This window comes from Lepidochelys kempii, chromosome 12, assembly GCF_965140285.1.
Source record: "Lepidochelys kempii isolate rLepKem1 chromosome 12, rLepKem1.hap1, whole genome shotgun sequence".
Taxonomy (NCBI): Eukaryota; Metazoa; Chordata; order Testudines; family Cheloniidae; genus Lepidochelys; species Lepidochelys kempii.
In genome coordinates, this window is record NC_136391.1 from 11,264,300 (window position 1) to 11,285,728 (window position 21,429).

Below are 21,429 nucleotides of genomic sequence, written 5' to 3' on the forward strand. Positions count from 1 at the left end.
AACCATTCTTAAAATATGTTCTTAGGGGCAGAAATATAACCTTATCTAGGTTTAAACTTTGGCCCATGAAGGGGAAAGGAATTAGTATTTTGATACTATGTATAGCTCTACAGTGGTGATCTTCCAAATATTCACAGTCATGGGAGGCAGAATTATCTTATTCCTCTGGGGTGGGGGAGAGTGGTGAAGAGAGAGAACCCTTTCCTCCATCAACTTCCATGTTAACCAGGAAACTAACCTCACTTTCAGCACATGGTTTTTTACCAGGATGTGTGGGATTTTTTAATTGTTTTTGGGGGTGAAGGCAAGTCCAGAAAGATATGCACCACATTTTTCTCTTTTTCCCATGCAATCTGCTTCACCCTCACTCCTTTTATGCAAAGTTTATGAGCTTCATTTCAATCCTATGGGGTTACCCTTTCTTAGCATTTATTAGTTTCTGTCCCAACAAAAGCCTTCCATTGTGTGTATCGCTGAGGGTACGTCTTCACTGCCTGCCGGATCAGCGGGCAGTGGTCGATCTATCGGGGATCGATTTATCGCGTCTCATCTAGATGCTATAAATCGATCCCCAATTCGATGCCTGTACTCCAACTTGACAGGAGGAGTAAGCGGAGTCGACGGGGGAGCCATCGTGGTCGACTCGCTGCCGTGAGGACGGCCAGGTAAATCGAACTAAGATACTTCTACTGAAGTTGCGTATCTTAGTTTGAAACATCCCCCCCCCCCGTGTAGCCCAGGCCTAAGACTAGAATACTCAAAACTTCTCTGCAACTTGGTGTTGAGCCTAACTTCTCTAGCAAACTTGTGCAGTAGCTTGTTTAGCTTCCATTACCAGATCCAACAAGAGAGGGGGAGAGAGAGAGAATTAGTTTGAAGGTGGGTGGGATTTTTTCCCACCTCTCAATAATCAAATGTTTCAGTAGTTCTCAGTTGCTTCACATCATGATAGTACAGTAGCAAAACAAGACTAACAATAATGGAACATGGCCCTGTTGTTTTATAAATGCTTGGAATGTGTTTGTCTTACAGAAGTACCACATCAAATGACTTATCTTTGGCCTTTTCCATCTATATTTTTTTCAACATTAGATATTAAAATAACCTAATTGTGGTTTTTTTTGAGTTTTCATTACCATGAAGTTCCGGTGGCCTGAACCATAATTTTGCCTTTTGTGCTTTACTGTGTTACCGGAGCTGGATGGATGCCATAGATGCTCGTAGCTGACAGGCATGAAAATATCCTGGCTCTTGTAAACTTCCACCTAAGAAATAATTAATCAAAATTGGCCATAAATATTCTAGAGGGGTAGGACTCAGGCAGTTTTTTCTCTTAGGTAGTAACTTAAAAGATAGATTGACACTCTTTCCCAGAAAGAATTAAAAGCTAAGCAACCAGCTGCCGTTTACTTTCAAGAACCATATAAAACCTCAAACCCAGTTAAAATGAAGCAAGAAAGGTATACACAATGGAAGCTCCTCTGGTAATCCTGTTGCCTTATGCTGTTTGAGTCATAGTAGATTTACAGCAGCAAGAAAACAATTAGTTCTAATGAGCCATTTTGTATGAACTTCCTATTCCCCCACCCACATTGTGCTACCTTACTTCTCCCCCTTGCCTATCTATACCCAGCAAACTAGTATTACATTAGCCCCAGCACAGTTCCACGTCTAACTTTCCAACACTTTTTTCAAATAAGTTTCCCTTCATAATTCTATATTTTTCTACCTTCTGTTGTTAACTGAAAGGATCTGACAAAACTTTATTCTGGGTAATGCCCTTAATAGCTTTTCCCTTGGACTTTGTCCCACCATTGTAAGACCTACATGTGCTTTTTATTTATTCATTTATTTATTTTATTTTATTTTTCCCAAGACTTCCATGGTTACTCTCTCCCCAGTAGTAAGGCATTGTGGTGTCAATCATATCAGTGCCTAAAATGTGGGTTTCTTGGCACCTGAGCATGAGGAGAGGGTGGCAAATTTAAAGGGGAGAAATAATCAATTTTTTAAAAACTGACATTGAGAAAAATATCCATAAACAGAATTGTTTTAATTTAGGTCCTGAATTTAAAAAACAAACACAACCCAAACAATTCTTCTTCTTTTCACTGAAGAAAATTTGCTGCTGTTTGTTAGAATTTATCACATCAGAGCTCTAAGCCTACTCTAATTTTTATAAGAACAATGTTGAGATGTTTATTATCCCTAAGCATATGCCAATTATAAAGAAGGATGAAATGGGTTTTCACAAATAACTGATTCCATGATACGTTAATCATTTTGTCTTTCATATGAACCCTGGATGTAGATGAAATTGACTTGAAAGAAGAGCAGAAACTCCACTGCACTCTAATTATTTTACTGGCATTGGAGTGGCAGCAAATGCAAGTGAAGCTGGAACAGTAATAAGAGATAAGATTAATATCTATTAGAAAGTGACATAATATTTTTCAAGGAAGATGATATTTATAATGGCTGGAAACTCAGTGCTCAGTTTTGCTTCTATCTGAGATTAGGGTCATATTTCACTCTAGTTAAACTTATAAATTCTGATATCAACCTATTGTATGCATGTTTAGGGCTACCATTACTATATTATCTGAAGCCTCACAGTCTTTAATGTATTTCCCACAACACCTCTGTAAAGTAGAATGGGAATTGAGGCACAGAGCGATTAAATAATTGCCCAAAATTACACAGGAAATCTATGGCAGAACAGAGAATTGAACCCTGATCTCCTAGTTCCTAGGCTAGCACCCTAACCCTCTGGACAGTGCTTCCTATATTTCTGTGCAATAGGGCAAAAGCAGGGCATTTCCATATGCAGAATTTCTTTTTTAGCTTTGAGAAGGAAAATCTAATATAAAATTTCATGTGGGAGGGTTTGACCTGTGTGTTTTCTCCCTATAATTATGTTGTTAACGTGAAGCTTTCCCCTTGTGGAGAACTGTAACCACTAGTATATTTCTTATTGTGCCAGCAAGGCCCAGAGTAGTATCCAGATACAGTAGCTCTTCTATATTGCCAGAAGCAGAAAGATATTAGCCACAGCTTGATGGATTACACTTTTTTCACATGGTGATTTCAATACAAGGTCACCATGTACCCTTTGTCAGCCATATGGAATAACAGTTAACAGATGAACAAAGGAAAAGGCTTACTATAGATTCTGTTTAAAAAGTTACCTAGCATAATAAAGGTTTATCATGCAGCAGTATCATGAAACACTAGCTACACACCTCTTTATCGTATTGACATGCTTTAAATTTCTCATTGCAGGGATAAGGCAGAGGTAGTTAAGATCTAAAGAGTAAAGGAGCAGAAAACTATTGGTTCAGATTGTATCTGAAATGTGGATCACTCATAAAGATGGGGCCCAACACACACCATCCAAATGGGAATATTCCTGAAGTCAAGGGGTGTTGGAATGTAGAATATATTCATACCTCTGTCTAACAGCAAGCTGATGAATTGCACATAGGGTGCTTAGGCATTGCCTGTAACTCTAATTGACTCCTTTAAGGGCCACTGAAATTTTTGAGCTGTTGCTGCTCTCCTGTTGGAAACATCAGGTCTCGTATTGGTGAGAAGCGGTGGAAGACTCTTTGAGGCTCTCATAGTGTAGTGGGTTGTTTATTTGTTTTTAAGTCTTTAAGTGCTACTGGCATCCAAGTACAGACCCTTGTCCCAGCTGGAGCATGAGCAAAATGCACAATGGAGGGAGCAAAGGAGGTCTCCTCTTAGGACCTCAGTACCTGTGACTCCATAAACATTCACTTTTTAGGAATAGAAGTTGTGGTTATTTGGTCTCTCTCAAGATCAGGCTCTGGGGCAAGGGCTGTGAGGAGAGGGTGCCTATCCAAGCGGAAGCTGTAGGCTTGCAATGACTTTCTTATCTCGGGGTTTTCACATTAAAACGCACACACCGTGCGATTTGTTACAGAATACAACCTAGTACTTCATGACACCATCAAAATAGGCCTGACATATTTTAACAATTTGATTCTGTTCTTTCACACTTCTCATTATTGCAAAAGCAGACACTACATGAGATGTTACAATCAAAAAGTGACCCACGCTGAAGTTAGACTCAAAATCAAAATTACTAACATGCACATTAAAGGATAAATGTGTATGCTTTTAAATTAACTTGAATGTAGCTGGATATAATCACATGGTTATCTTAAATAAATGGTTATTTATATTATTCAGTGTGTGGGGTGATCATCCCTGTTCAAGGTCCTATATATTACTGCATTAAGAGAAAAGTTGAACACTTATTGTGCATGTAGAAATATGGGTTCCATGTCTGCCTCCAGAGTGAATTTATTTAATTTGAATTCCCCGACCCTTCAGCTGCCAGCCTAGGAAACTTGTGGCATATCAGCTACTGTCAGTGATATATATGCAGTGAGGTGCAGAAGTACGTCACTCCAGCTGCAGTTCCCAGAGGCAGCGTACCTGACAGCAATTCCTGGAGGCATTGTGCCCCTATCAAGGTGTAGGCCAGAATAGCCCCTGCTTACACCCTTTCGCAGGGTGCAACTGTGATCCCTCTGCCCAACTGCACTGGCTGGTGCATGCGGAGCCATGCCATTGTCCTATCTTTGACCCTCACCATTATCACTGCTAGGCTCAGATTGCAGGGGAACAAAGGATGCTGAGAAGATTTTTTTTTATACCCTGGGTGCACTTACACAAGGGTAGTCACAATGTAGCTGAAATTTAGAACACAACTTGAGTTTCAATACCTTCTGCATCTTTCTTGTGCCCCACGATGGTAAAAGGTTCTACAGCCCCATTCCACTCTGGGCTACACCAAGAGCACAGAACTCGGCCTGGAACTTCGTTAACAGTTTTGTTTGTCTGAGCTGGAATAGGACATAGCTTGTTCTGCTGTAGTTGTGTTGACTCTGTAGGGCTAACAGGAGTGAAACCAAACACTTGCTGTAGACATTAAAGCAAGTAGATCTAACTCTCAATATGTGCAAGGAGCAGATCTGGTGAGTGAGAAGCTGATGTCTTTCCTGCCATTCCTTCTAATAGAACCACATGTGTATGATTGGGATAGTGTCTTACTGCTAGGTATGATTTGCTCTATCAGGCTGGTATGGATGGATTATGCAATTGAACTATGTCCTTGCAGCACTTCTACACTAACTGTAGATGCTGCATGAAACGGATGCAGATGCCTTTCAAGGATGAGTATTTTGGGCGCCGGGGAGAAGGGAAATCCAAACAGCCAGTTTCTTACATTAGCTCGTTATAAATCATAACTATGGAAAGGGGCCTATTGAAGAATCCTCACGGTTCTCTAAGATCCACAGCTTGTTTGTTCAGTCATAGTTAAGGCAACAGGAAGACGGCTATGTCATTTCAGCCACTTGGGACTGGTTTGCAGAAAACATAGCAGTCTGTGCTGGCTCCCATCCAGCATGCTGCTGGCTAAACATGTCTCTCCGCTTCTCTCTCTACTCTCAGCTGATTGACCAGAATCCTGTTCAGCCAGTTTTTCAATCTAGCATTCAAACACTCTCTCTCCTCCCTCCCTCTCCTCCAAGAACAGTCTTGGCTTCAGAGAGGTTAAGTACAAAGCAGCTTGTTTGCCACAGAACTTTATTTTTGTTGAACTTTTATTTCAAAGTTTAACTACTAAATGATTTCCCCATGCATGAAATGATTTATTAAAGCACCACCAAAGTGGCTGGCCATGCACAATACACACTACAAAGATGCTCTCCATGCTCTGCGCAGCTTACAATCTCAAAAGACAAAGACTGGCTGTGAAAACACACTGAGAGACCCAGATGGTGATGTAATCGTAGTCTTTTTATAAGAGTGGGGTGCTGGAACACTTTGTATAGAGGGGGTGTTGAGAGCCATTGAACCAAACTGTAAACCCTGTATATGATGGTAACTATTTCAAGCTAGGGGGTGCTGCTACACCCCCAGCATCCTTTGTTCTAGCACCTATGGGTGTCAGCATGTTGCCAACAGACACTAGTGTTTGTGAGACTCGAGGAAGAAGTGAGTTTCAAGGAGGGATTTTGACATGCAAGGCACATACCCTCTCAGTTAAAATGAAGATCTGCCACCTCTATGGGGCATTGTGAAATAAAGTGTAAAGATGAGTGAGAGGAGATAGAGGTGAGGTGGTTTTCATTACTGGAGCCAAGGGCACGGGGAAAGTGGTAAGAGAAGCAGAAGTCAGCATTTTGACTGAAAGCCTGAATTTCTTGGCTTTTATTAACCATTTCTCTATTGGTGTTCATCTGAAAAGACATTGGACTTGTCTATAACTGTTTCCTGGGTGCCGTGTAGTTCCCTACATGAGTCTGTGGTAACAAGAGTTGGGACTGAGCTAAGCAGTTCATATTCAAACTTCCCAGACCTTGGTGCCTGTTGAGATTGTTTTGGGTGGAGGAGGCTGGTGGGATAAGACTCTACTACAGTTGCTTAATGTCTTTATTAAATTAGTCTTTTAATCTGATAACTGCCAACTTTCCACAAGGCAATTTTTTAGCTGGTATATTATAAACCCCTGTTACAGTGGCGGATTAAGAGTTAGTGGGGCCCCCTGCGCAGCTTCATTTCCCCCCCCCCCCAGACTCGGGACCCAGCCAAGAAAAAGAACATTCTCTTTTGTCTCCCCACTGTGTTTCATTCTTTTTTTTTCTTCATCCTCTTCCTATATTATAAGTAATGGGAAGTAAATTAAAATAAAGTGAGGTACCTTGATTGGTGTAGAGGATTGGGTTGTAGGAGGGGGTGCGGGGGTTGGGCTCAGGGAGGGAGTTTGGGTGCTGGGTGTGGGCTCTGGGCTGGGGCAGGGGGTTGGGGTGTGGGAGAGGGTGCTGGGTGTGGGCTCTGGGCTCGGGCAGGGGGTGAGGGGTGTGGGCTCTGGGCTGGGGCAGGGGTTTGGGTGCGCAAGAGGTGAGGGGTCGGGCTCTGGAAGTAAGTTGGGTGTGGGAGCAGGCTCTGGGCTGGGGCAGGGGGTTGGGGTGTGGGATGGGGGCAGGGGGTAGCACTTACCTCGCGTGGTGCGGCTCCCAAAGTGACTGGCATGACCTCTGCCCTGCCCCTCCCACCCCCCCGGCAGCGGCTCCCAGGGGGTCTCCAGGTGCTGCCCCTGCCTGCAGTTGCTGGCCAATGGGAGCTGCGAAGTCGGTGCTCAGGGTGGGGGCAGCGCGTGGAGTGACGACCCCTCCCAGGGGCAGCAGGGACATGCTGGCCGCTTCTGGGATTGACGCGGCGCAGAGGGGGGGAGGCAGAGCGGGCAGAGAGCCGCCTTAGCCCTGCTGCTGGCATGTCTCTACATGCCTCTTGCGGGGGGGGGGGCGCGCAGTGGGTCTCTGTGTGCTGCCCGGAGCTGCCTCCCCCTCACCAGGGGCACGCAGAGACGTGCCAGCAGCCGGCAGCTTCCGGTAGTGGTGTGGGGCCACTGGCCACGGCATGCAGGCAGCCGGCCGGGTCTCGGGCAGATTGTTAGATGAGATTTGTCCTGCATTTTGGGGGCCCCCCTGTCTTGGGCCACCACATGATTTGTTTCACGGTAAATCTGCTCCTGCTCTGTTAATTAGGTTGGGTGATTTTATCAACCTATCTCTAGCAGTAGATGTGGGTGCTGCTACACTAAATTTCACTGTTAATGTTTTTAAAGATGTAGTGTAAACACCCTATGATTGTTTTAGAAAAACAATGCTCCATGGACTTGGTTCGACCCATTTTGCAAATACTCCCTCCCTTATCCCCTCTGCTTATCTAGTATTGGGCTCATCTGTCACTCTGTATAACCACTCCTCGTTCTTAGTCAGTCGGAGACCCTTCTCCTTTAAGGCTCCTGCCACACGAAGTCGCTGTCCTGCATCTGTCTCCTTCACCAACTCTCCATTAAATTTAAAACATCTCCTGCTTGCACTCCTTTTGCATGGACTCTGTGCCTCTTCAGAAGCATCAAGCACAAAGTTCACTGTTTGCTTCCTTTCCATGAGAATCTGTAGTTAAACCCTACAGCTATTTCTAGTCTCCCCCGCCCCATCCTACCAGGGTACCAGATGTCCCGATTTTATAGGGACAGTCCCGGTTTTTGGGTCTTTTTCTTATATAGGCTCTTATGACTCCACCACCCCCTTCCCGATTTTTCACACTTACTGTCTGGTCACCCTACTCCCTCCCCTCCCCCCCCCTTTTTTTTGGTGGCAAATATTTGTTCTCCTTTATTGTATCTATCATAGACAATAGTTACAGCAAAACTGTAAGGCGCTGCATCTAATGAAAAAACAGACAACTCTCTCAGTTTCCGTCATTACAGGGGGGCTCTTTGCTACTGGGCTGTGGATGTAGCAGTCTCCAAAGCTGCACCTCTGAGGGGCTTCCACCCCTCTGGAATGTGCTTGTCTTGCTGGTCTTTATATTGCAGTTGAGGTATTTTTGAGCACTCTTAGATCTTAATCTCTGGGTTTTATGCAGTGGCTGAAAGTCTTCCTCAAACAATAACCTCCTGTGTTGTTTCATGTTCTTCAGACCTTTGACTCTCATCTGCTCTGAACTCGAATTCTTAAACTGCAGGCTAAATATTTTAGAAGAAGACCATCCTTCTGAGCCCATAGTGGATCGAGCTGGTTAATTTTTTGTGTGTGTATGAGAGTAGACAGAGGGACTATTGTGGAAACTTCAAAAGAAAATGTTTTGTTTTTGTTTTTGAAACTTTACAACGAAAAATCTTAAAAATGTAAAACAAAATTTTCAAAATTACTTACTTTCTCTCACTTCTTGTGGTTATGATTGTTTTTGTTGTGGGAGATTTATTTCTATTTTGTTCCTGTGAAGAAAGAAATAGTGACGTGTGTGTGTGGAAATGTTCTCTCCCTTTCACATTTTTTCAAATATGAAAATTGAAAGAAAGTAACATTTTCCACCTTCCACCCCATCCTCCAAAAAACCTGGAAAAGTGTGTGTGGAGAAAAACAACACTTACCTTTTTTACACTGGAAAAAGAATGACTAATACTCTTTTCCCATGGGGGTGGGGTGCAAAGGGGAAAAAATGAAAAAAATCTAATAGAATCTTTCCCAAACTTACCTTCTCTTCTTTCTTCCTCCTTTTTACACTACAAAAGTGTGTGTGTGTGTGTGGGGCGAGAGAGAGTGATTTTTAAGACTGGAAAGTGAAAAAAGAACATTGTACTCCATTTTCCTTTTTCTTTTCCTTGGAGGGGAAGAGGGAATAATTCTTTGAGAGATGGGAGAACTGTCTTATGGTTTTAAAAAAAAAATTTTTTTTCAAAAGAAATTGGAAATTGTTTTTCAAAATAATTTTTTCCCTGTTATCAAATGAAAGTTTTCTGGTGGAAAAACTGCTTGGCCAACTTTTTTTTTGCTTTTTAATGAAAAACGTTTTCTTTGAAAAAAATGAAACCTGCTTTTGTAACGTAACCTGTTAACTGGTTAACCTTTTGTTGATTTGATTGCTTTAATGGATAGTGAGACTCTGCCAATAGTGCAAAATGTGACAGAACCATCATAAGATTTTGGTTCGTCTCTCTCTTGGTGTAAATTTCATTCAGCCCTACCTGAACGTGAAATTCTACTGAACCCTTACTCTACAGTGAGTATTAGGAGAGGGGGCAGGGCAGAGCAGAATTTTTTAGAAACTACAGGCATGCAATTCCTTGCACAAAATGTGTGCAAATTATGCACACAATTTGCTTGTGCAGTTACCATCATGGCAAGCAAAATGAGCTCAGTACGTGCATTTTCACAGGACCATGTCTTCCTGTGTGTGTGTGCGCAACACCTAACGAAATGGGGCCCTGATCTTTACTTGGGCCTTTGGGCACTGCAATTCAAAAATCAAAGAACCTGTGTAAAATTGTGGTACTAAGAGATGCAGTTGAACATGTAAAATGTCTGAAATTCTGGCCCTAAAACCTTGAAGCTACAGTTTCCAAGGGTTGCCAGGGATTAGTAAATGCTTAAGATAGATATGTGCCGGGTGGGAATGAAAACCTGAGTACTGATGCTGAATAGCCTTTGTATAGAGTGGCACGAAGATACATGCCTCAAAACAATTGTGACAGTTCATGAAACAATTACGTTTATTAACTTGAGTAGGTTTCACAGGCTGAGAGATTCTGTGCAGTTTGCTACACAGAATCTTACTAAGCAGATCAGTTCATATTTTGGGAGGGGATTCATATTCGTCTTGAAACACAGTTTGTCTTCTCAAGACTATATGATATGTGTATGTGCCTTGTGTGCTGCTCCAGCTCTCCACAGTAGCTTCTGCCCCAATGAACTCTTACCCCTGGATCTCATTCTGTGATCACAGAATGAATCAAGTGTTCTTTGTGCCATGCTGCACACCTATAAAACAAACTGTAGAAGAGTACAGCATCTCCAATCGTATGTGTTTGTTAAAGGAGGAGGTTTATCGTTTTGCTCAATTCAGTGATATGCGTGCATGAAAGGTGAAAGGTGATTTGAGGTTACTACTGTGGCAGCTATCTTGCTGGAGTAGCAATTTTAGGTCAAAGATGGAAACTTGTACTTTTTTGGCATGAGAACCAAATCCCCTTCAGACTCCTCCCCCCCCTCCCGCCCCGCAGTTGGATTGGTGTGATTTTTGTTTTGTTTTAATGAAAGGAATAAAAGAGTCAATTCTGAGTTCCCAGCTGTCATTGCTACATGGTGCCTAGATACTATAGTGATGAGCACAAATGCATCCTGGATGAGAGAAGTGCTAGGAGGGAGAAAAGCATCTTTAGTGACCTGGCTGCTATGCTAGGAACCTGCCATTTTACAGTTTGTGGGCATGTGGAAGTACTTAATCTTCTTCCTTTGCCTCTAAGGATCCCTCTGTGCAAAAGAGTCTTGGACAGGGCAGAATACTGGAATCTTAAGTCTGCTGGAGAGTAGGGGGAACTGAGAGGAGACTGGGAGCGGGGCAGGCCTGCCTGCCTATAGCTCCTGTAGGGGGAAGGAAATAAGAGAAAGGAAGGTTTGCAGACTTGTCTCCTTCCTTCTTCCCAGGATGCAGCACACTCTAGTTATTACTAGAGGCTTCCACAAACTTCTCTTCCTGTGTCCCTCCCATTCCTTCCCCAGAGGAGATGTGTGAATTAGGAGAGGTCCTCTGCAGGCAGTGTGACTTGTTGGTGAAGTGTGCAGCTCTGGGGGAGAGGAAGCATATGAAAGCCAGTGTGGGAGATGAAAAGCTTTCCCTGTGGCTGACTCATACCAGTTAGGGTTACCATACATCTGGGTTTTCCAGGATATTGCCTCTCTCTTGAGCCTCCATCTTCTGTCCGGGTGGATTTTTCAAATAACAGGAAATGTCCAGGGTTTTTGCAGAGCAAAGGCTGCAGCTCCAGAAATAGCCCCGATTGGTCGGCTTCGTGATGGTTCCCTCCCCTGCATTGGCAGTTGGATTGGTCCATTCACCTGCAGCTACAACTGCAGGCTCCCAGCTCTGGGGAGGGGGTCCCACAGGAAAGCGCTGATTGACAGCTTTCGCTGTGTTCTGGGCTTGCGCCAGCCGCCCTACCCCTGTGACAGTGAGTGACACCGCCCCATACCTCCAGTGAGTAACCCCACCGCAGGTGTACCCTCTTTTCCTCCCCCAACTGTACCTCCCCTTCAACTTCCCATTCCCCACAGTGTCCTCTTTTGGGGAACCTGAAATATGGTAACCCTATTACCCCTTCCTTCGACAAGCTCAGTGGCTCTGACTTTGTCCTGTGCTGGGACAGGAATGCATCCGATGAAGTGAGCTGTAGCTCACGAAAGCTTATGCTCAAATAAATTGGTTAGTCTCTATGGTGCTACAAGTACTCCTTTTGTATTCTACAAAACAAACTGCAAGGAAAAGCCATTACTGAGAGAGACGTGTGGATGCTGAATCATGCTATTAATTATTGCTTTGTTTGTGGTACAATGCCTACATTCTTGCAGGGAGGGGGTTGCATCAGGGGGAAATTTAAACTAATTATGTTTGTCCCCTTGAAAGTTATCTGTGTTTATCAAATCAGTAAATAGCTTGTTAGTTATGGTAATACCTATATCAGGGCCTCTAGCACTGATATAGATTGATCCGAAGGATAGAAATTTATGTACAAGGATGGAAAATAACATTTAACAATCCAGAAATTAGTGGGAAATAATCCTTTTCCGAGTGAAGATCAACACTCTGAGAAGCCTGAAAAGATGTGATAGCTTTGTGTTAATGTTTACTGTACCATATCTCTGACTAACATTCTTTTGCCTTTGCATAGACTCTTACAAATTCATTACTCAAGACATCAGACCTCAATTTGTTTGGTTTTGATTAACATGTGATTGTTAAAATACCAATAAACCCAAAAGAGTAGCGTCCTAGCTCTTCATGTTTTTTTTCTATTAAGCTTAAAAACAAAATAAAACTTGGGTCCAATTTAATTCTAGAAGTGGTGTTGCAAAATCAGTGTTATGCTTGATCTAATATTCTCTTACTTTTAACAGAAAATTGATAGTAAGGAGTCCAAATGTTTGAACCTTACTGTTACAATTACAGCAGCTTCCAACAATTCAAACTTTGCTGAAATGCCCACTTTCTGGTTTTGAGGGGGTGTCCTTGTGGTATAAATCTCTGTCCTGTAATTGCCTAATGGTAGTCTGTCTGCCCTTCAGATAACGGGAGCCACATTCTCTTCTATCAGTTGTGATCTTTCAAAGATTATCATTGTGTTTAATTTCCTTTTTATCTTTGGAAATACATTTGGTACATAAAATGGTAAAGCAGTAAGATGGACTGACAAGCTTGAACCATCAATAAAAATGAACTTTACCACTTTATTTTTAGTTTAGCCAGCTGGTCTTCAGTGATTTGAAGTTATTGGGAAGGAGTTCTTATACACTCTGCACAGATGGCCAGTTGCTCATTCGGCAGGTCCTTCACCCAGAAGCATCCAAAAAGGTATGAGATCAGAGCTTGGTGTGGAAGAAAGACAGTACTCTATTTCAAATCAACAAAGAAAATATCCTGTATATTACTCATACACCTGAGACACATAATCCTACTCTGGGAAGTAAGCTGTCTCAGTAATATTTATTGGTGGCCCCTGTAGCTAACAAAATAGAGGCGTTGACTGACTCTGGGAAGAGTCTGCTTCTTGGCTGGGAGGAAGGTGGCTACAATAATGGGGCACCAAAGGTGTAAAGTAGAAGAAATATGGAAAGGCAGTAGATTAAAAGGACTCTTCATCCCTTCTACCTATTTCTGTCTCCCTTCTCCAAAAATACTGGAGACAGAACAACTGTTTCTACCAGATTGAGGTATGGGTCTCACTCCGTTGTTAAGTTCCTTCCCTCCCCAACGTATGTTTGCATCATCTTCAAACACTATTAAAACCTCTTTACGACCCTCAGATCCAATAGGGTTCTCATGACTTCTCTTAATGATTCGAACCTAACAAAGGTGAGTGCTATTTTGCTTGGATTCAAATCAAACTTCATAAAGCACTAGGGGAGAGAGAGACTGCTGAAATAGACCTGGATTACCACCTGTCCACTTAGCTTGTTTGTTTGTAGGAAGGACGGAATAATGTTTAATGCAGCACGTATTTCCAGAATCTGTTATAATCCTATATTGGACAAAGTTATTGGAAAGTATTTTCTATACTATTACAATTTTCCTTTTTCTTTCTTAAAATATATTTTTTTTAATGTTTCAACCTGTGGTGCTTACCTTTAGGAGTCCTCTTGCTTTTGGCAAGAGCGCAGAAGAAAAAGATACAATATTCTAAATGGGAACCTTAATATAACACCACCACTCAGTTTTTAAAACTAGTAACTGTTTTGCATGGACTTACATCTGGGAAGCTGTCCTGATTTGCTACTGTAGGAGTGTATATCCTTGCAGTCAGTGACACCAACTATTAAAAGTTGGTGATAAGAGAACTAAATTGGTTGGTCTTGGTCAAATGAGTGACATGCAGCTCTGTAATCAGAGAGGGAAAGAGTAGATATGGTATAAAATAAAAATGTGTGATATATATAACAAACTGTAACTGTGGCCAGGTAAGATCCTTGTTCAACCCCAAAAACCCCTAATTGTCCTTTACTGGGATGTGGCATTCATAATGTTAATTCATTTTCTCCCTTCCTTCTTTGTAGAACTTCCTGCTATCAGACTGCTTTTATTCATTTTATGATCTACGCAAAGAGTTTCACACATGCTACCCCAATTCAGCCCCCGTGAAGGATCAAACTATCAAATCCATGGCAGAGTGTATCCTTTTGATGTCACTTCTAAACCATAATTCTCTGTGCAATTGTTTATAGTTTTCATCCCAGTAAATTAATTGAGAAGCTGGTTTTAAAAATTAATCTCTGCATAGAGCTGAAGGAGTTTTTAACATAACGCTGAAGATAGTGTTGCATTCTTCAGCTGTTAACATCTTTTTTTCACATTTAGTCTTCTGTCTAGTAATGAAATTTAGCATGGGTTCAGTACGCGCTTAGGGTTTTTTAATTCTTTGAGATATTGACACAAACTTTGCCTTATAAGAAAATGCTTGTCTAGCACTTGAGTAAAATGATGTTCTCTAGAATTGCGCACCTGAAGCTACATGCAACTGCATAAGTGCTTGCAGTTAGTTATAGTTCTGAGTGTCTGACCCAGAGGGAGGCTAATGTAAAAAAAATGTTGCTCCCAGGGAGGAATTTTGTGGGTCCAGATGAACACAGCAAAAGATCAGGTGTGTTTACCAGGGATAGTAGGAACGACTCCCGCTTTTGTAAACTCTTAGGCTGAGATGATGTCAGCTATCAGTAGTTTTCAGAATGTTGACCAGTAAAGTGAATATTAACCAGTTTAAGAGCAGAGTGACACACATGCAGCGGTCACATGTCGCTGTTAAAGTTGATCCAATTGGATTGTCAGTTTTGTGTTGACAATAGCAAAGCCTTATAACTTGTTGACAGATGATTGTGAAATCCTTTTTATTTTCTTTGACTTGCTATATAGATATAGGCTTAGAGACAGATGAAACAGAGGAGGACTTTGGTGTATGGCAAGTGAAAACCATGGTGGCTATTATTTTCAGCATGCTTTCTGAAACCTGCAGTAAGTGGGATATTTGTATGGGATGCTCTTGTGTAGAGGCAAAATTGTCAAGGGCATTTTCATTGCTGCTGAAATAGCTGTTCGGGATTATATTTTAACTTCATCTCTTATTAGTTACAGATTGCAGATTTACTGACTCTGAAACTGTGAAATACAAGTATGAAACAGGTCCCTGGTAAGTGCCTTTGTTGCAGCAGTTTTTAGCTGATGTAGGTTTTAGCTACACTAGGAACACTTTGCAAACATTTTCCATCATTGCTCACTGGGAAGCCCCAGTGTAGACAGGGTGCCACTGGTATCTTAAGCACTGTCATCTAGCCCTGCTCTGAGTATGTGCAATTGTTATAGTACATAAAATGCTGGTGGTCCATATACGCTAGTGATGGACTAGACTAACATCAGTGGAGCTGAAACCATTTAGTCAGTAGAAGATAAGTATTTAGAAACTTTCTCCAGCATGGACAGGGATAGTATCTTGGTACACACTAAACCAGTATAACCTCTCATGCTGTATACCATTTTCTTTCTTTCTTTCTTTCAGTACAGAGGGATGGTAAAAGGGAGCAATTGTACTGTACACTGTATTGCAAACTGTCTTACAAACTGCAGTTGAAGCTAATGTAAGGAACAGAAGATAATTTGAGGGATTCTGGGAGCTTGGTAGAAGGGAGCCTTTGCACTCTTATGGCAAAAAGAGTGAGAGAGCTATGTGACATGTAAATGCTGATTACTTGCTGTCCAGTCAGAGCCTATTTAGAAGTCTCCTATAGATCCTCTGACCTCTGTGGATTGCTATTTTCACTCAAACTTTTAAACAAAAGTTGTTGATTAGTGCTGACATAAATTGCACAGTGGCTCTTTCTCACTTTTGTTGCTGGTATCCCTAGCAATGTGCATTTAGGTTCATATAATGCCCTATTGTGTGGTGTACTGTGTATATTAATGAGTAGGCATTCAGCATCTGGTGTGGAAAATTCACAGGGGACCAAGGAATTATTTCTCTCTCTCTTGATCTCTCTCTCTCTCTGCTGGAATTTTCCAATCACTATCAAGTTATAGAAAGGAAGAGACGGGAAGGTATGGGGTAAGGAAAACCTACCCCCTTCCAATCAAAAGTGGCAATTAAGATAAGCTTGTCATTTGTAACTGTACCATGAAATGTCTCAAGTTATATTGGATACCATTCTCTTTGCCTGGAGATTTTCACTCTATAGCTCGACAAACTGTTCCTAAATTAATGTAATTCCTTCGTTTTCCTCTAAGAGGAGTTAAGCTTTTGTCTCTTTGTGCTATTCTAAATTGTGGCTTGGGGGGAGAAAAGAGGGAGATCTAAAATGTGTTTTGCTTTTGAAAGAAATTGCAGTAACCAGTAGTTCTGCTGTCTAAAACCTGTTTGATCAAACTTCTTATTAGTGATGGTGTGCAAACCATCTTCCAATGGATTGTTGACACTAAATCATCTCTAATAATCCCATGAATCTAATTCAATTCCCTGTGGACTTGTTACTGTGCATTCTAGCCATTGAAAACAAAAACAAAACACCTCTTTGGGTGATGGGATGGCCTCACAGCATATCTCAGGGTAGTGTATAGGTATTATTCATAGTAGTTTGCTTCTCATTTCAGTCAAGAAAGGGAAAGATTAGAAAAATCCCAACCGCAAATATGCCAGTGGTATTAAGACATTCTTTGTGGTCCATATGCTGAATTGGTACTTACAATGAAATTTGGTAGTAATAGTGTAGTAGAAAACTTGGATTAATTACCCTGAATTTTCCTATTTTCTCTTTTTCTGCAGTAGTAAATCTGAAGCAGTAGACAGCGAAACAGTAATACGTGCTAGAGGTTTGCCTTGGCAGTCTTCAGATCAAGATATTGCCCGTTTTTTCAAAGGACTCAATATTGCCAAGTAAGAGTGCTAGATCTAGTCTAATTCTGTGTTACTTTGTTTTTATCATCAGTCTTTATTTTGTAAAGTAAGTCCTAGCCTTGTGTGGTCTTCCTCATCTGGGCAGTTCACAAAATTCAGGAAAGGTTTCAACAAAAGATTTTGCCCTACCTTTACTAATTTATTCTTTCTAGTGAGCACTAATGAGTACAACTTGGAGCTATTACCAGCCATCACGTTAGGCAAGATACAATCCCTCTGTATCTGGTTTTGTCATTGATAAAATAGATTATTTCTCACACAGGACTTGTGGTAGAGTGAGGAACTGATCTAGGTTTCCTGACTCCCATTCTTAGGGTTTAGCCTGTAACAAAAATACCCATCTTCACCCTCCTCACAAGACTATGAAGCAAACAAAGCATTTCTTGAACAAGTAAATGAAGAAGAGAGACTTCTTTCATTAGAATATGCACCACAAATTCACTTGTTGCTATCACTGTGGGTACAAGCTCCGAGTGCAGTAGTCAGGATTCAGTCAAAGATTAATATGAGCTAAATAGGAAAGAATTAATTTGCGACTAATGTTTCAGAATTCTAGTCTAGCTCTTAAGAAGAATAGGCTCGGAAGCCCACAAGTATTATTTGGAAGAAATGTTTGTATAATTCTAACTCACAGATATGCTAATTTAGCATAGCTTCCAACTGATACAATCTAATTTACATATTTATAGGTGAATATATATACTTCATTATGCAGGGGTACCAGCATATTTCCATTTGAAAAAGTGAGGGAAATTCCCAGACACAACACAGTAAGCTGGAGGAGGGAGTTAGTTGTAAATATATATCAGTTAGAAGGTGGAAAATTTTTGAGCAGTTTTATTAATGATGGTAAAGACTAGAAAGCCAGAAGTGGTAAAATAAAGCAAAATTTAAGAAGGGGAAAAATTTGAAAAGACTAGAAATGCAGAGCCAAGGAACCCAGAACAACTTTTCCTCTAGTTCTGCAGCACCTCCGTACTTTCGTTTTCCAATTGGTATACTCTTACCTAGTTTGTAAGATGTGATTTTTCCATTAATAAGTTAACAAAGCTCTGACTAAGTTTTCCTAAAGATTTTGAAATCTTTTTACATTTGGGAAACCTATTCTATTTCTACAGCTTGCATATGAAAGGTAGTAAACCTACAGTATTAGTTTGATACATAGGTTTAATAGAGATTGAATGTGCAATTTAATGCACTGTGGCAGTCATTAGAATGCCCTACAGTACTGTATGTGAGATTTCTGTGTTAGGAGGCTTATACATAGATAACACAACTGTGTATTTAACTATATTTCTCTATTAAGAAGTACATGCCTTTGGGGAACAGTACAGAGTAATTGCCCCGATAAGTTTTTTTGTTTGTTTGTTTTTAATACATGAAGGGGGCCAAGTCAAGTTGATTTATAATGTTCTGGTTAGTTGTTCCTGGGCTATAGCTACAGGGATCAGAATTGAAGTTGTTTGGGTGTACCGTAACTCTACATTTATATACTATTCTCTAAACTTTGCAAGTTTATTTGTTTAACTTGACATTTTTTGGCTTTTTAACTTCCATATTCTTTCAAGGATTTTTCCTAAGTTACCACTATGAATTTACAATTCTAAACCCACCTTTTCAGTTCTTTGTGAATTTACTTCACTTTTTAACTGTACATCAAGCATGTGAAGTTTAAAATGCTTTCTGCCCGTGGGAAGCACTGTAAAGTATTGATGGCATGGTGTGGTAACACTTGCCTCACTGATCTACCAAAGAAGTGTATTGTGTAGCAGAGATGTATGTATGAATGATTTTTGGATCAATAAATGTTGTTGGTGGAAAAACTTTGAAAGTACAGGCTCTTTCTTAAAGCCTGGCCTCTGTATTTTCCTGCTGAATAAGAGTGGGGAATTATGTCAATGATGTATTATAAGGCATTGATGATTCAAGCTTACCTTTTACTTTGGTCCTTGCTTTTTCAGAGGCGGTGTTGCCCTTTGCTTGAATGCTCAAGGAAGGCGAAATGGGGAAGCCCTTGTGCGATTTGTCAACCCTGAACAGAGAGATTTGGCATTGGAAAGACATAAGCATCACATGGGTAGCAGATACATTGAGGTAAAGAACTACAGCATGACAACATATCAGCACTACTATGCTGGGAATGCAGCCAGTTTTAAACTAGTGCAGATGGTTATTCCCCAGTGCAATACTGTACTCTACAGACGTATTACATAACTAGGGGGGAATTGTCTTTCATTAACTGTGGGTGGGATATTCAAAGGAGACGAAGGGAGTTAGGCACACAACTCCTATTGACAGTCACTGGGAACTGAACCTCTGCCCTCACTAGTTGTTTCTGGAAATCCTATCCTTCATTTGAGGTTCAAAAGTTACTTTTGTTGGCTGTTTAAAGCTGGACACCTATAAAAAAATGAGACATTCTGAAGTTCTACAGAGCTCTGGAAAACGTTACTTTTCAGTTTAGTACTGGCCATTGAACGTTTCTCTGTTTGTTCATATATATAACCATTTTCTTGGTTTTAGGTTTACAAAGCAACTGGAGAAGAATTTTTAAAGATTGCTGGAGGTGAGTAATTTTAAGACCAAACCTATTTACTAAAGCGTAATGTTTACGTGGTCTGCTTCTACTCTTCAGGTGGGTGCGAACATCAAGGACTAACAAGGGGCTTTTTCTGTTTGCACTTCAGAAGTTGATAGGGTCAAATACCGGGTGCTTCCCAGCACAAGTGGACAGACACGCACGAGCTCTGCCCGAGCTGTAGCAGCCCAGCCAAAGAAGCTCAGGTGGCTGCTCGGGCCAAACACACAAGAACAGACCCACCCAAGCTCCAGTGACGCTGCTATTTTTAGTGTGCTAGTTTTAGCAGAGCTTGTGTGTGTGCTGGGAAGCACCATCCCAGTTGCTGTGTGTGTGGACATACCCCTATAATGAGTCCCTCCCTGTGGGGTTACAGACAGAACAGCCCTGACTAATATGGTCCCAGCTGCTCGCTCCCTGCGCTGTATACACACCCTGAGAGGGAGAAGAGAAGCCTCAGTTGTTTCTGCTGTGGGGGATTTCTTGTGTCTTGTATAAGCTCTTGGTTCTCGCTAATGCTAATAGAATTATTTGAAATACTTTCATATGCATTTTGTTTTAAAATGTGGCACTTTTTAAAAAATAGCATACCCAGGAGCATGAAGGCGGGGGAAAGGGAGAGAAGTCTCCAGGCTTGTCAGATGTTTGTTGCTTTAATGCCAGCTACTAATCCTCCTGTCTCATTCTTTAATGGTTTCATGTTGCTCGCCAGCTCTAAGCAACCAGTCAATGTACTCAGGGGTAGCTTCACATCAAGAAGTGGTTACTGAGCAAGTCTCTGGTACCGTGGGCTGTACAGAGCTGGTAGTTTTATCAGGAGATGTCCTTGCAGTTTCCATCCACCTTGGTTTGCTAGGTCCATTTGTGCTGGTTCCTCACGTTTATTTCCTGTCCTGCCAGGCACGTCCAATGAAGTAGCCCAATTCTTGTCCAAGGAGAATCAAGTCATCATCCGGATGAGGGGCCTTCCTTTCACAGCCACTCTGGAGGATGTCTTGGGGTTCTTGGGGACTGAGTGTCCAGTCACAGGAGGGAAAGAGGGACTTCTCTTTGTCAAGTACCCAGATGGCAGACCCACGGGAGATGCATTTGTGTTGTTTTCCTGTGAAGAATATGCACAGAATGCACTTAAAAAGCACAAGGAGATCCTTGGAAAACGTTACATTGAACTCTTCAGGAGCACAGCAGCAGAAGTCCAGCAGGTTGTAACTACTGGCTATGAAACCCAGAAAACTTACCTTTTCCAGTCATCTTCTAGTGTTACCCTGTACTTGTAAATACTGACCTTCACGTTAGGTCTTACAAAAACAGTATAGTGGGAGCAGCTTTTCTATTATATTAATCAAATACCAAGAAGGATATTTTGATTGATTGCATAGTTTTCCACACTTTTGTTGCATTGATTTTTTTTCCTTTAACACCGCCCGTATCATTAAATAGAAATCATCAGATATATTTCTTTTCCTCCGCTTGCCTGACAAGCTTGAGACTGGCTTAATTTTTTAACTTGTATTTTTATATTCAACAGTGGAAACCTAAGGAGTTGGGCTGCTAAAAATCTGCAGCATTTTTCAAAAATTCAGGTGCCTAACCACAGAATTCTTCCACACACTTTATATTCTGTTTACTTTTATAAATAGATTATAAGGGTTGATAAATTATTGATGTTTTACTACATGGTTAATCAATCATTAGAATCTAACAAGTTGTTTATAATCATCTATAACTCCCGCTACTTATAACCCATATATAATGCATACTGCTCATATCTGTAACATGTTTGTAACATCCCATTGTAAATGGTTTATAACAGGGG

At 41.3% G+C, this 21,429-nt stretch overlaps 1 protein-coding gene across 5 annotated transcripts in view; it reads left to right on the plus strand.

Annotated features, from left to right (window-relative positions):
- Positions 1-21,429, plus strand: part of ESRP2 (epithelial splicing regulatory protein 2) — a 61,154-nt gene that overhangs the window by 16,555 nt on the left and 23,170 nt on the right. For all 5 annotated transcript variants that reach the window (XM_073307561.1, XM_073307563.1, XM_073307562.1 and 2 more), the window contains exons 4-11: positions 12,841-12,954; positions 14,154-14,268; positions 15,007-15,105; positions 15,220-15,280; positions 16,904-17,014; positions 18,997-19,129; positions 19,559-19,601; positions 20,514-20,815. In XM_073307561.1, the coding sequence (XP_073163662.1) occupies positions 12,841-12,954; positions 14,154-14,268; positions 15,007-15,105; positions 15,220-15,280; positions 16,904-17,014; positions 18,997-19,129; positions 19,559-19,601; positions 20,514-20,815 (978 nt within the window). The remainder of the gene's footprint in view (positions 1-12,840; positions 12,955-14,153; positions 14,269-15,006; positions 15,106-15,219; positions 15,281-16,903; positions 17,015-18,996; positions 19,130-19,558; positions 19,602-20,513; positions 20,816-21,429) is intronic.